The 12,843-nt window shown below is 40.4% G+C and overlaps 3 protein-coding genes across 3 annotated transcripts in view; 2 read left to right on the top strand and 1 right to left on the bottom strand.

Moving 5' to 3' along the window:
• Positions 1-12,843, bottom strand: part of LOC134024909 (caspase-1-like) — a 94,882-nt gene that overhangs the window by 34,122 nt on the left and 47,917 nt on the right. The window lies entirely within an intron of this gene.
• On the top strand, positions 2,960-4,433 carry LOC134024982 (vitelline membrane outer layer protein 1 homolog). Its single transcript, XM_062467754.1, has 4 exons — positions 2,960-3,185; positions 3,354-3,466; positions 3,766-4,072; positions 4,283-4,433. Exons 1-4 carry the CDS (start codon positions 2,970-2,972, stop codon positions 4,286-4,288), a joined length of 642 nt encoding a protein of 213 aa, XP_062323738.1. The 5' UTR covers positions 2,960-2,969; the 3' UTR covers positions 4,289-4,433.
• Positions 6,447-12,830, top strand: LOC134025229 (uncharacterized). Its single transcript, XM_062468126.1, has 15 exons — positions 6,447-6,461; positions 7,099-7,176; positions 7,258-7,335; positions 7,458-7,460; positions 7,671-7,742; positions 7,921-8,004; positions 10,831-10,929; positions 11,047-11,094; positions 11,211-11,291; positions 11,379-11,741; positions 11,902-12,017; positions 12,125-12,194; positions 12,293-12,379; positions 12,463-12,561; positions 12,711-12,830. The coding sequence occupies exons 1-15, from the start codon at positions 6,447-6,449 to the stop codon at positions 12,828-12,830; spliced, it is 1,413 nt and encodes a 470-aa protein (XP_062324110.1).

Raw genomic sequence — 12,843 nt, 5'->3', positions numbered from 1 at the left:
ATATGTATTATTATGCAAAATATTGAATGAATGAAAAAACTAACAATGTCCCTTCATGAACTTTTTTATTATTATTAATTTTAGGGGTGCTGATTTTTTTTTTTAGGGCTGCTTGAGCAATAGTGCTATTTTCTGATTAGCTATTGTGTAGACCTTTTCTTTTTTTTGATTGGGTGGTAAGTGGCAGGCTCGACTAAGAACTCCAGGGGAGACGCGCTTGATTCCTGCCGGTTCCATAGTGAGAGAGGCGCGGCCAGAGAAATTTTGGTTGGGTGCTGCGGCATATTAAATATAAAAAGTTTTTCCGCGTGAGAAATACGATGTGTGGCGGGAGTGCGTGACAAAAGACCAAAATGAGTGACACATGCGTGACACTTGAGAGCCCTGTGTCAGAGCTGAGGAGAAGACCTCAAGAGAGGAAGAATCCACAGAATAATGCTTCACAATTCCCTTTATACCAAACGATTATCTGTAGGACAACCAAACAAATCACATCTTGACACTTATCAACATATGACTAGCAATGAGACAGTATTGCCAGACCTGTTCGTCTGTCTCTCTGGGGAGTCAGGTGGCTGAGCGGTTAGAGAATCGGGCTAGTTATCAGAAGGTCGCTGGTTCGATTCCCGGCAGTGCATAATGACGTTGTGTCCTTGGGCAAGGCACTTCACCCTACTTGCCTCGGGGGAATGTCCGTGTACTTACTGTAAGTCGCTCTGGATAAGAGCGTCTGCTAAATGTAAATGTCTGTCAATGTCTTGTTTTGATACGGGAACAATGGGCCTCATTCACCAAATGTTCTTAAGAACAAATTTAAGAAATAACTTAGGAAGATATTGGTGAATGAGGCCCATTGATACCAAGCAATGCACGAGTAGGCTATAGGCGATATTAGGCTACAGCATGCCACTTCGGTTGTGGATAGTATGTCCATGCGTGTCAAAATACATTCTTATGTCTACAAAATTATTTTAGATAGAGTATAAGTTTAGCTAGCTTGCAAATCCTGAGAATAGCCTACCGAAGTTGAATTGTCGTTAGCGATGCTAGCTAACGTTGGTTTGCTAGCTGTATATAACATTTCACTGGGTCTTGCAGCTGTTTGATTTACTGAAATTATTATGAAATGTTCTACTAGCCATTTGCCTACTTTAGCAAGTCACTGTATTTCTAAGCCCTGATAGTGTAACTGAGACGACACGGTAAATAATTCCTCTTTCAATAAGCCCCCATTCCAGTGTTGACCATTAAATTAGCTGCACGCCCTTACAAAAAATACGTATATTTCAAGTTTAATTTGTAAGTATACTTAAGTATAAAAAGTATACTATTATCATGGTACCTAAAGTATACTAGCAGTGTACTTATTTATATACTATTTTTGTACTAAGTAAACTGAATTGGCCCACTTTTTAGGTCATTTAGTACAAAGTACACTTATAATGTATTTGAAGTTTACTTTTGAATACTGTAAAGTAGCCTGTGTAATGCACTTTTAGTTTATGAAGTATACTTCCTAAAGTACTTCAAAATATACTTTGGAATACTTTCAAGTGCACTTTTAATTAATGTAAGTACTTCAAGAAGTAAACTTAATAAATGTCCATTTACTACATTTACATTTAGCCATTTAGCAGACGCTCTTATCCAGAGCGACTTACAGTAAGTACAGGGACATTCCCCCGAGGCAAGTAGGGTGAAGTGCCTTGCCCAAGGACACAACGTCATGCCTTGCATCATGGGAATTGACCAGCCAATGAGCCACGCTATCTTCATTTTTTCACGTTGTTATTTTGTTCTTCAGTCAGTTTGACAGTATAACCTTCAAATGCATAATGCAACCCTTCTGTCTGCTTCTTTCTCAAGTAGTTTTTTCCATTAACACTCCAATTGATAATTATTTGTATTGTATAGAGTATAGGGCTCCTTCAAAATTAAGGTTACAGTTTCAGTAACAAAAAAGTTTCAATGTGCAATGCATAGACATGAATAATTAGAATATACAAGATGGATCTAAAAAATGTAACTTGTAATGTACTTTAAAAGTATTTTGACTGTTTTTGATGTATAATAAAAGAAAACGTAGCCTACATCCTACTCCAGAAGAAATGTATACTATTTTCTAAGTATACTTAAAAGTATATCAAAAGTGAACTATTTTCTAAGTATACTTCTTAAAAGTATATCAAAAGTGAACTATTTTCTAAGCATACTTCTTAAAAGTATATCAAAAGTGAACTAAAAGTGTACTATCCATTTTTTAGTACACTTATAGTATACTTTAATATACTTTTTTTGTAAGGGCGGTCTGTAGAGATCTTGGGACAAAGCCACTTTTTTGTTCTAAAAACAGGCTATACGCCGCTTCGAAATATAAGCCGTACAACCACAAGAAAACTATAAAATCAGTGTACAAGCCGCGGTTTTATTTCCAAAGAATACGGTAAATCAACTCAGGTTAGGTTCACAGTTTGTTGAACTCGCTTTCTGAAATACTCCCCTGGTCTACTACCCATGCTGGTTCACAAGACTGTAAATAATTAACATATAGATAACAACACCCCCACCAGGCAGGCCAAGCTACACCCAGCTCAAAAAGAGCCACCTCCCTGAAATGAGTTTTTGCAGGTTGGGATGTCTGCATTCCCTCAAATTTGTATTTCGTCCCCCCCACCCCAATGTTGACTCTATGGCTACGGCCTTGCTCTCTAGTTCATATCAGCTTTACTGGAACCGAAAAATCAAGGATTCCCATTTTACAGTAAATCAAGTCAGAGACCAGGGTTAGGTTCAGTTTGTTGAACTTGCTTACTGGAATACCCCCCTGTTCTACTACCCATGCTGGTAAAAAGACTGTTATTTATATGTTAATTATTTACAATGTGGAGGCCACATTAGGCCAGGTCAAGCTATAAGAGATATCAGTTCTCAGTTGGCTTTCGGTGTCTTCAGGCTGAGAGACTGTAAACATGGCCATCTTTCTCCCAATTGCTGTGGTCCTTGCTACGTTGTCCCCTGGCCTCTCTGCATCTGTGGAGATTACGTCCGTAGAGCGTGCAGGCACGGCATACAGTAGCAGACCCTACTCATCTGTGCTTACCGTGTCCAATGGAGAGAAGTTTGGGAAGTGGAAATGGCCTGAGATGTGTCCTGACACGTTCTATGCTGTTGGGTTCAGTCTGAGGGTAAAAACTATGTATTGTGTGTGTGTGTCAATTTACAAATTGCAAGTTTGTGAGAGTTTGGTTCAAATGTTTGTCAGTTTTGGAATCAATACAGTTGTGCATAGAAGTAACCCACACTACTATTTGGGTTAATTTCATGCTAGCATGTGTCTATCTACTCTCTTTCAGGTGCAACCTCATCAATATTCTAGTGATGACACTTCCCTCAATGGCATTCGTCTCATTTGTGCCAAAGCCGAGGACAGGCGCTACCTTCATACAATCGAGTCTCACATTGGATAGTAAGATAACACTTTAGCTCTTACGGACTTGTTAAACTTCTTTGTAAACTTTAGCCTTCTGCCTTGTGTGAGTAGTTTAAATGTAGGGTACAGGTCAGGCTTCTGTCTGATCATGTAATTTCTTTGTAAAAATGTTGTTAAGATATGAGAATTGAGGAAACTTGAGTAACTTTACCTGTATATCCCCGGTAATTCACCAAAAGAGCACCCTTTGTCTGTTCCATGCTCCCTCATGATCTCTTTTAGCTCATTTACCTTTTCCCCCCCTCTCCCTTCCCCATTTTACTCATTGTCTCCAGCTATGGTGACTGGTCGAGCCCTCAGTATTGCCCCACGGGAACACTCGTCTCCTTCCAGCTGCGTGTGGAGCCACACCGGGGCATATTTGATGACGACACTGCCGTCAATAACATCAAATTCCGCTGCAGCAGCGACCCAGTTCTGGAGGGTAACGGCAATGAGTGGGGAGAATACGGCACCTGGAGCCAGGAATGTCGCAATGGGGGCATCTGCGGCATTGAAACCAAGATGGACGAGTACAAGAGTTGGCTGCTCGACCACACATCTCTCAATGACGTGCGTTTCCACTGTTGCTCCCAATCCCAGGTAAAACAAACATTAAGATTGTAGTTTGTTGGTATTTATGGATTTCTACACATTTTTATGTTAGATGGCTTTTATTTAAAGCCATTTAAGTAAATTAATCGAGCATAGAGCATGTACTGTATTGATGCCCCTGAAAGAAACATATACCCCTGTAATTACTTGAATCATTCATTTTGACCTTGTTATAATTAGCATGATTCTTTTTTCCAGAAATGATCTGTGAGTAACAGATCGTGAACCACCTCAACCTGGAACACAAACTTGGACCAAACGGTTGTATTTTGCGTTGTTACTGACAATGATTGCTTCCAGTAAACTTTTTTGGAATTAGTCATTTTCCCCTAAATAAATGTTAAACTTATTTACGTTTTCTTGGCATGTTTTCAGTTAGCAGATGGTACTGTTTCACTGTTTGAATCGCGATTCTATCTGAGATGCCGGGGACAACGTTGTTAATAGTTTCAAAAGGGGTTCTAATAAATTAATGCAATATGAGTAGGCTAAATGATTGCAAATGACTGCACTTCATGCAGGCGACGCCGGCGCTGCATGAAGTGGAACTCACCTATTCAGAGGCCTGTTCCATAAAGGCCGCTCAAAAAAGTTGGACTTAAAGTCCCAAACCTGACTTGAATTAGTTTAATTAGTCAAGTGGGGCTAAAGCGGTTCCATAAAGGCCAATTTCAGCTCACGCACTCCTACTAATTCAAGTCAGATTTAAGTAGTCAAGCTAATTGCGCGTGCACCCTATTCTTAAGCAGCCCGAGAGGTAAAACATGGATCATACAATCCACCACGGCAAAAGCAATGCACACGGCCACATGACTTCTTCCAGAAAGAATGTTCCCTTTAAGCCGTGTACTATGACAGCTCTCATCCACCGCTTCATCAAAATAAAATGACACGCCATGATTGACGTGAACGATAGGCTACGTAGGTCGAGGTCCTTATTTAGACCTTTACTTCATTGATTAAAAAACAGACACCCTGTAAAAACATCAAAATTGTTTTTTTTGACATAGTTTAATATAAATAGCCTACTATTAATCAATACATTATCCAGTAACCTAACTTTTTAACATGGTTTTTGTGTCGGGAAAATGGAGGATATGGATTTTAGGTTCGTTTTGCAATTGTAGGCTACTGTTAACAATTATATAGCTATGATAATTATACTTGGATAATTTAGATTGAGATATAGGCTTATGCCTGATGCCTAAACATTTGAAATCACAAACTACCATAGCCATACATTTAACGACTATGGTGTGTATCAAATCATTGTTCATAATTTTTTAATGCATTAGGCTAAATGTTGTTGTTGCTAAATGTTGTTATTTAAGTTGATTTTCTATAAATGTAGCCTACATACTGAACTGATGAGATAACCCCCACAAGACCAAACCCCATGAAGACCAACAGACGCCGGACGGGAAGAATCCTGATTAAAAGTTTGTCCCACTACCCTTACCCTGACATCCGTCATTAAAGGACAATTTATGTCAACGCTAAATGTCTCTGAGTCCTATTTCATTGTAAATCATGCCTTCAAGGCCCCTGGGTTGCTACGACGTCACTTAGTATTTGGAATTGTAAATGAGCAGCAACAAATGTATGGTTTTAAATCTATGCAATCTTCATAAATAATAAGTATGCATACCTATTTAAATTACCTAAATATTACTTGTAAAATGTAAGTTAAAAAAACGCACCCATCTGCAACTGAGCAAGCACACCTCACAATTTCCACAGAAATTGTACCCTCTCTAGTTAGACACGCATCACTTTGCCGACACTGTCTGCTATCAGCCTTTAGTGAGACGGCTGGTGGATATAACTTCTTAACTGCTCCTTTCAAAGGCCTGGCCCGCCAATCCGTTTTCCTGGGGAGAACACGTAGCTGTGTTTATCTGATCAATATCTAACCTGAACACAAGCCCTGAAAGCTGATCATTGGGGGGGGGGGGGGGGGGAATCCAGGGCTATTGGGTTGGTAAATGAAGTGCTGTTTCCTATCTCAGGTTCCTACAACAGCCGCAGTAGCGTAGAACCACACACCACCTTGTTCAGGCTGTACTGTACTGAGACTGACTGTGCTGCTCCCAGTCTACCCTGGTTGAATGTGTTCCAGGGCATCTGTGTTTTATAATGGTGGGTCTAAACAACAAAATGGACAATCTCCATGACACAGTGGACTAGTATGGATAGACTGCATGTTAGTAATATTAACCCACACCAGAGTTGCTTTGATCTACTAGGCCCACTATGATGTCATAAGAATAACCATAGAAATCGGAATGGACTGGAATGGAATTCTGGCACAAGACACATACAAGTTACTAATCAGTCAGATGCGTTTGAACACTTGATGAACATGTTTTTGGAGATGGTGAAATGATCAGGACTTGAAAATGATTCTCAGCAAGATGCTACCCAAGTTTGGGTGCAACCGTATACACCCTTTAGTGTGGAGTGCCGGAGTGGCCTTAACAGCAGTTGGGGCTGTTTATATCTATCAGTGGTACTGCAGACCCACACCTGAGGAAGGTATCAAGATAACTGTGTTAAAAAAATATTTTAAAATCTGAGTAAACTAATGATATACAGCTCACATGACTTGGGAAACATTTAATTTATAACCCTAACAAATCCACAACAGGAAAGTATTTATTTTCTTGAAGGTATAGGTTATTAGACAACACATTTCTGTGTCAATTAACACCTAGAGTGTTCATGTGACTTGTTTCCAAGATGTCTATATTGTCTCAATTAAAACTACAATTCAACTATGACTTTGACCCTCACTGTATATTGGTTTACTTCATTACTAACACCGTGTTTGTTCTTTAATCCACCTCAAGATGATCTTCCCATTACTTCTGATAGTCAGGACGTCTCAACAGCTGAAACACCTCAAGTAAAGTGACATTTTTGCTTTCACACAATTCCCTACTCTGAAAAATAAATTTAGAAAATTGATTGGCAGTGGTATGTCAGAACTTTACATGTTCTATGTGTCTTGGCAGGCTATTAACGAGGAGAATGGCAAGCTCATGCTTTTTATGTACAGTCCACTGTACTGTGGCCCTGTCACCATCTACAGGGTGAGAATCCAGTCCCTTCACCTGATCATCTGATAACGTATGTAGATTTTTCTCTGAAGGCTTGACTTTTCTGTGTTATAGGGGGTCAGTGAGACAAGCGGACAGCTGCTTCCATGGAGATACAGTCCTTTATACTGTGGACCAGTGGTTCTGTTCTCTGTAAGCAACACTGCATGTTTCAATCCAATTAACACATTTATAGAAATCAAGGATTGAACTCGCAGCATTTGGCTTTTCTGAATGAAATATTGTATCCATTCCCTTTTTGTTTACTGTTATAGGGGGTAAGTGAGACAAGCGGACAGCTGCTTCCATGGAGATACAGTCCTTTATACTGTGGGCCAGTGGTTCTGTTCTCTGTAAGCAACACTGCATGTTTCAATACAATTAACACATTTACAGAAATGAAGGATTGCACTTTTAACTCTCAGCATGTGGCTTTTCTGAATGATGTATCCATTTCCTCCCAATCCCCGATGTTGTTGTGTGTCCAGGAAGCCAGTGAGGATGAGCAGCAGCTGTTGCCATGGAGACCCTTGTACTGTGGGCCTGTGGTCCTGTTCCAGGTCACTATTATCTTCTATATATCTCAACACAACCACTCAAAAGCTGTCTGATAGAAAAGAAAGTACAGAAAGTAGATTTTGAGAGTATACTCATTTGATCAGAGCCTTTTCAGCTAAATCATGTCTGATACTGATTGTAAAAGAGTGACTTGTAAACTTGAGTGATCGATGTCTGCAGGGCCTTCCAGAGTCTGGTCCACTGGTGCTGGGAGACGACTGTAACCAGTTTACATTTCAGTTCTCTTTCAGGACCCACTTTGAGGTCAGTGTGAATGGGATCTCATCACTATGGCTACTAAAACTAGAGAGGGTACAATTTCTGGGGAAATTGTAGGGTGTGCTTGCTTGCGTCGGTTGGACAGGGGTCCGTTTTTTAATGACATTTTTACAACTGATATTTCTGTATTTTATATAAAAATACATACTTATTATTTATAAAGATTACATAGATTTAAAAGCATTTTTTTTTTGCTGCTCATTTACAACTGAAAATACGAGTGATGTGTAGAATGAAATGGATGTCTTCTCATTTCCCCTGCAAGAGGCAGCCTCATCGTTGAATCAAAAAAAATACATTTGGCAGACCGGTGTACAAATGGACCTAATCTCTATGACTTAAACGTCCTTTTAAGTTTTTCCCTTCTCGTGATATTTTCATGCATTTAGCCTACTCATTGCATTCATTCATTAATAAAGAACCCCCTTTGAAGATTATTCTACGACGTTACCCGGCAGTAGAAGATTATGGAAGCAAATCGCGCATGATACCGTTCAATAAAGCCCACAAACTTGCTAAAAAATGAGTAAACACACGTCTTTGCAGAGCTTTTTTGCTCAGGGGAAAAGGCCCGCGGAGAAGGAGAGAATGAGGTCATTTTTCAGAATAAAACGTCTTTAAGACTCTGATAATCAATTAAAAGGAAATAATGTTATTAATTCTTTTTTGTGCGGCCCGGTACGAAATGACCCACGGACCGGTACCGGTCCGCGGACCGGTGGGCACCGGTTGGGGAACGCTGCTCTAAAGACCCGGCAATTCAATCAATTTCCCGGCACATTTGCAATGTAATTGCAATGCAGATGTGCACACCGCTCCCTACCGAACAAGATGGGTAGCTCGGTCAGCAGGGAGCTGAAGAAGAGCGGCTACTGACGTCACTCTGCTGCGCCGCTCAGAATGCTTTTTCGTTCATTTTGCATTTCTGCAAATGCATTTGAATTTGAATTGTAGTCACGATTTTACAGCCACGTTCTTAAAATGAAAATGCATTTCTGGAAATGCATTTGAATTTGAATTGTGGTCACGATTTTGCAGCCACGTTCTTAAAATGAAAATGCATTTCTGGAAATGCATTTGAATTTGAATTGTGGTCACGATTTTGCAGCCACGTTCTTGAAAATGAAAATGCATTTCTGGAAATGCATTTGAATTTGAATTGTGGTCAGGATTTTGCAGCCACATTCTTAAAATAAAAATGCATTTCTGGAAATGCATTTTAATTTTCAAATTTTACATTTCAAATTGAATTTTGGTATCTATTTGCTGGGGCATGTTTTGAAAATTAAATCTCAAATGTCTATTTCTTTTTCATTTTAATTAAGTGAAAGATTGAGCACTCTTGAAGAAGAAAATTAAAATGCAAATAGGATGATTGATTACTAATTTCATTTATGAGTCAAATAATGCAGCCACATTCTTAAAATGCAAATGCATTTGCATTTGAATTTTGGTAACGATTTGCTTCCATAGAAGATGGAATCGCGATTCAAACAGTACCATCTGCTAACTGAAAATATGCCCCCCAAAACGTAAATAAGCTTGCCATTTATTTAGTTGAAAATCGCTCATTCATAAAAAGCTCACTGGTAGCGATCATTGTAAGGTAACAACGCAAAATGCGATATAGCCCTGTGTGGAGAAGCTGCCCCGGTAAATTCTACTACTACGGTACAGTACTAGACTACTGCTGTGTTCGTCTCGGTAGCGATTGCGTTGGTTGAATTCGATTAAACGTTCCGTTGTACGGTTTAGGCTGAAATTAATTATTTTCATGAACAGATTGACAAAGTTTAGGCTGTGGCAATGAAGTTCAGGTTAGTAGTTAGATAGACTTTTGATTTAAGTAAGGGGAGTGCCGAACATGTTCTGTCGCCGTTTGACTTCCTAAACAGCTGTGTATGTTAGATGTTTTTGTTGTGTGTCTCGCGTAGGCTACAGCGTTGCAGTGATACACTGGATTGAAACCACAGGTAATGATAATTTCACCCACAAATCGTTTACTTGTAATCTAATGTCATAATAAATCCTACAACGAAAATGTATATGTGAGGAATGTTTATTTTAACGATTGAAAACAGATACATCATAGACCACTGTAGTATGTGTTGCCCGGGCAACAGAGGCTAATGTCATGCTAATGCTTCAGTGAAATAGTAGACTACCGTTTCCGAAAGTAGATGTGGGCCTACTTCCTTAATAATATCAGCTAATATTGTACATTACATTTCATAATAGTGTTTCACATCACAAAGTAAAATGAGTAAATAGTTATCACCCTGGCCGCTTTGCTTGTGGCGTTTCTGCAGCTGCCTTGCAGTAAAGCTATAGTTAGCCTAGCTATCCCCCAAGTTAACAGATGCGAAACGAATGTTCTGCTACAGGTAGTCACGCGTGTTTTCGTGACGTTAGTGACGTTAGTAACGTCAGTGACTGTGGCTAGCAAATTAGCCACCGTTAGCTTCACTTTTCGCCACAAAAACTTCACTTAAGCCCAAACCATGCAACGGAACGTAAATTCCAATAGAAGCAACGCAATCGCTACCAAGACGAACCTTTTGACACCGCTGTTGTGTATGTAGGCCAAATATTGACTGAGTTTTAGGGGGGCGAAAATAAACAATAATAAATATATATGTGAGAGAACAAAGGTTGTGCTCTCGCCGAAGGCTTGAGCACACCCAATGACAGTATGATAGGGATGAATGTCAACAGTTTATTAAGGAGAGGTTGATAGACTCATTGAAGAACATCCCTAACGTAAATGCATGCAGACATGTGACCTGACTCAGCTGTGTTTGGACTGTGTAGCAATTCTTGGTGAAGACTCATCATATATGGATGACCCGAGGCCCAACCACTCAACTGTGGTGGAGTGATCTGGTTGAGAGGACCAGAGTGGATCACCAGGTAATGTGTTTGCTTGTTATTAACGTTATACTCTGTCATAGCAACCCATAGAACATTTATTTTCAAAAAAGTTGTCAAGAAAGTATAACTTAATGTTCAACTTTTTCATTGGTGAAGGGTGCTCCAGTTTACAAATCTGTCACCAAGTACATCACAGGAGTTAAGGTAAGTTATTCCTTCATTTATTACATTTATATATGCATGAATACTATAAATACATTTTATTGTATAATTATGACAAGATAATCCTTATTAAAGTGTTATTTTCTTCTTGACTGTAGCTGGTAGGAGCTGCTGTAGAGAAATACATGTCTTCCAGCTGCAAGCAAAACACCCACTTCACCCAGTTTGATGGTTTTCTGGTGAGTGGCTGTTAAACTTGAACAATATTTTCTGTTCGATCCCTGAACAAGTCTGTTTCTAAATGAGTGTTCTTGTATTCAAAACAGGAGCAGAGAGTGACATGGGAACATTCAGGGGTTTATGTGGATCCCTGTGGCCAAGTGTTTCCTTCCAGCCGGACCAACACTCAGAGCTTCTACTCCCATCTTCCCGGACACACCCACGGCCATGGTAACAGCCACGACTCCCAGCATGCCTCTGGACCAGGCCATGCCAGCGGGTCTGGACACAGACACAACCATGCCCACGGCCACCAGCACTCCCAGGGAGCCAGCAGTGGCCCCAGGAACACCCCCAGACCAGGCCATGCCCCTGGCCCCAGACATCACCACAGCCACAGTCATGCTGGGCAGGCTAGCAGCCACAACCACGGCCCTCCTTCCCCCCCAGAGCATCCCTTCCAGCCCCAGGTACAATCAGATCCTTCCCTCTCTGACTGTAGAATCCTAAGTCCTTTATCTTGATAAAGATTTGAGACATCCTACAGTATGTTGATATGGTTGAGGGGATTAGACCTTCTGGAAGTTTGAAGGTGGGGGAGGACTACTTATCTTGTCCACTATTGTGCAGCAGGAGCCTGAGGAGGAGGAGAGGGTTCAGAAGGAGGAGTCTGGATATGAACACGCTGAGGGGGAGGAGTCACATCAGGCTCCACCCCCTGGGAACAGAGATGCTTCCCGCCTCATGTTAGTCCAAATACACTCACACTTTATTGCACAATATGTTCATAATAGATTCAGATGCCATTTTGAAAGCACAACATGAACTGAGATGTTTGTTGTGGTGGTTACAGGACATATCTACAGGAGAAACAGGTCCAGGACTTGACCAATAAAATTGTGGCCCTTCGTGAGGGATTTCACGTGAGTTTATCGATCTAATGTATGTAAGCATGCAGGAACATACAGAAATCAATATCCAGAAATCTAGATTTTCAACTTGAGATGACCTTGTGTTACAGTCACTCCTGACCCAGGACACCACAAAAAACTTCCTGCTAGTTGCAGGAAGGATGATTCTTTCAGGGCTGGTCCAGCTCAACCAGGCGGTAAGGACCAGGCATCTTAGTACAACAGAGACTTTGATGGCCCATTGATGAACGTAATGATTATATTGTTGTCTATAATCTAGGATGTTAGTTCCATCAGCACATCGTTCAACCGCCTGGTGAGCTACATTGAAGATCCCGCCCACAGGGCTGGGATAGAGAGGGAGCTGGCCTCTGTTAATGTAAGCGATGACATTGATAAAAATAACTGACTTTTACATATTGATTTATCATGTTTAATTAAACGTCAATAAGGTACATTCTGTTCAGACATTGTTGTGCATTGCTTTGTGCAGCCCATGTCAGCTTTGCCTGTGTTTGGTTCCTGCAGATCCATCACACCAACTTCCTGGATATTGTGTATGATTTCATCATCCTGGGAGTGATGAAAAACAATGCTGCCTTGCCTCCACAAAACGTAAGTTGTACTGAGAAAAGAGAAAAGCTTTGAAGACTTTAGAGTT

The sequence above is a fragment of the Osmerus eperlanus genome, chromosome 8 (genome assembly GCF_963692335.1).
Source record: "Osmerus eperlanus chromosome 8, fOsmEpe2.1, whole genome shotgun sequence".
Classification (NCBI taxonomy): Eukaryota; Metazoa; Chordata; class Actinopteri; order Osmeriformes; family Osmeridae; genus Osmerus; species Osmerus eperlanus.
The sequence above is the reverse complement of the archived record's forward strand: the minus strand, read 5'-3'. Positions and strand labels throughout refer to the sequence as shown.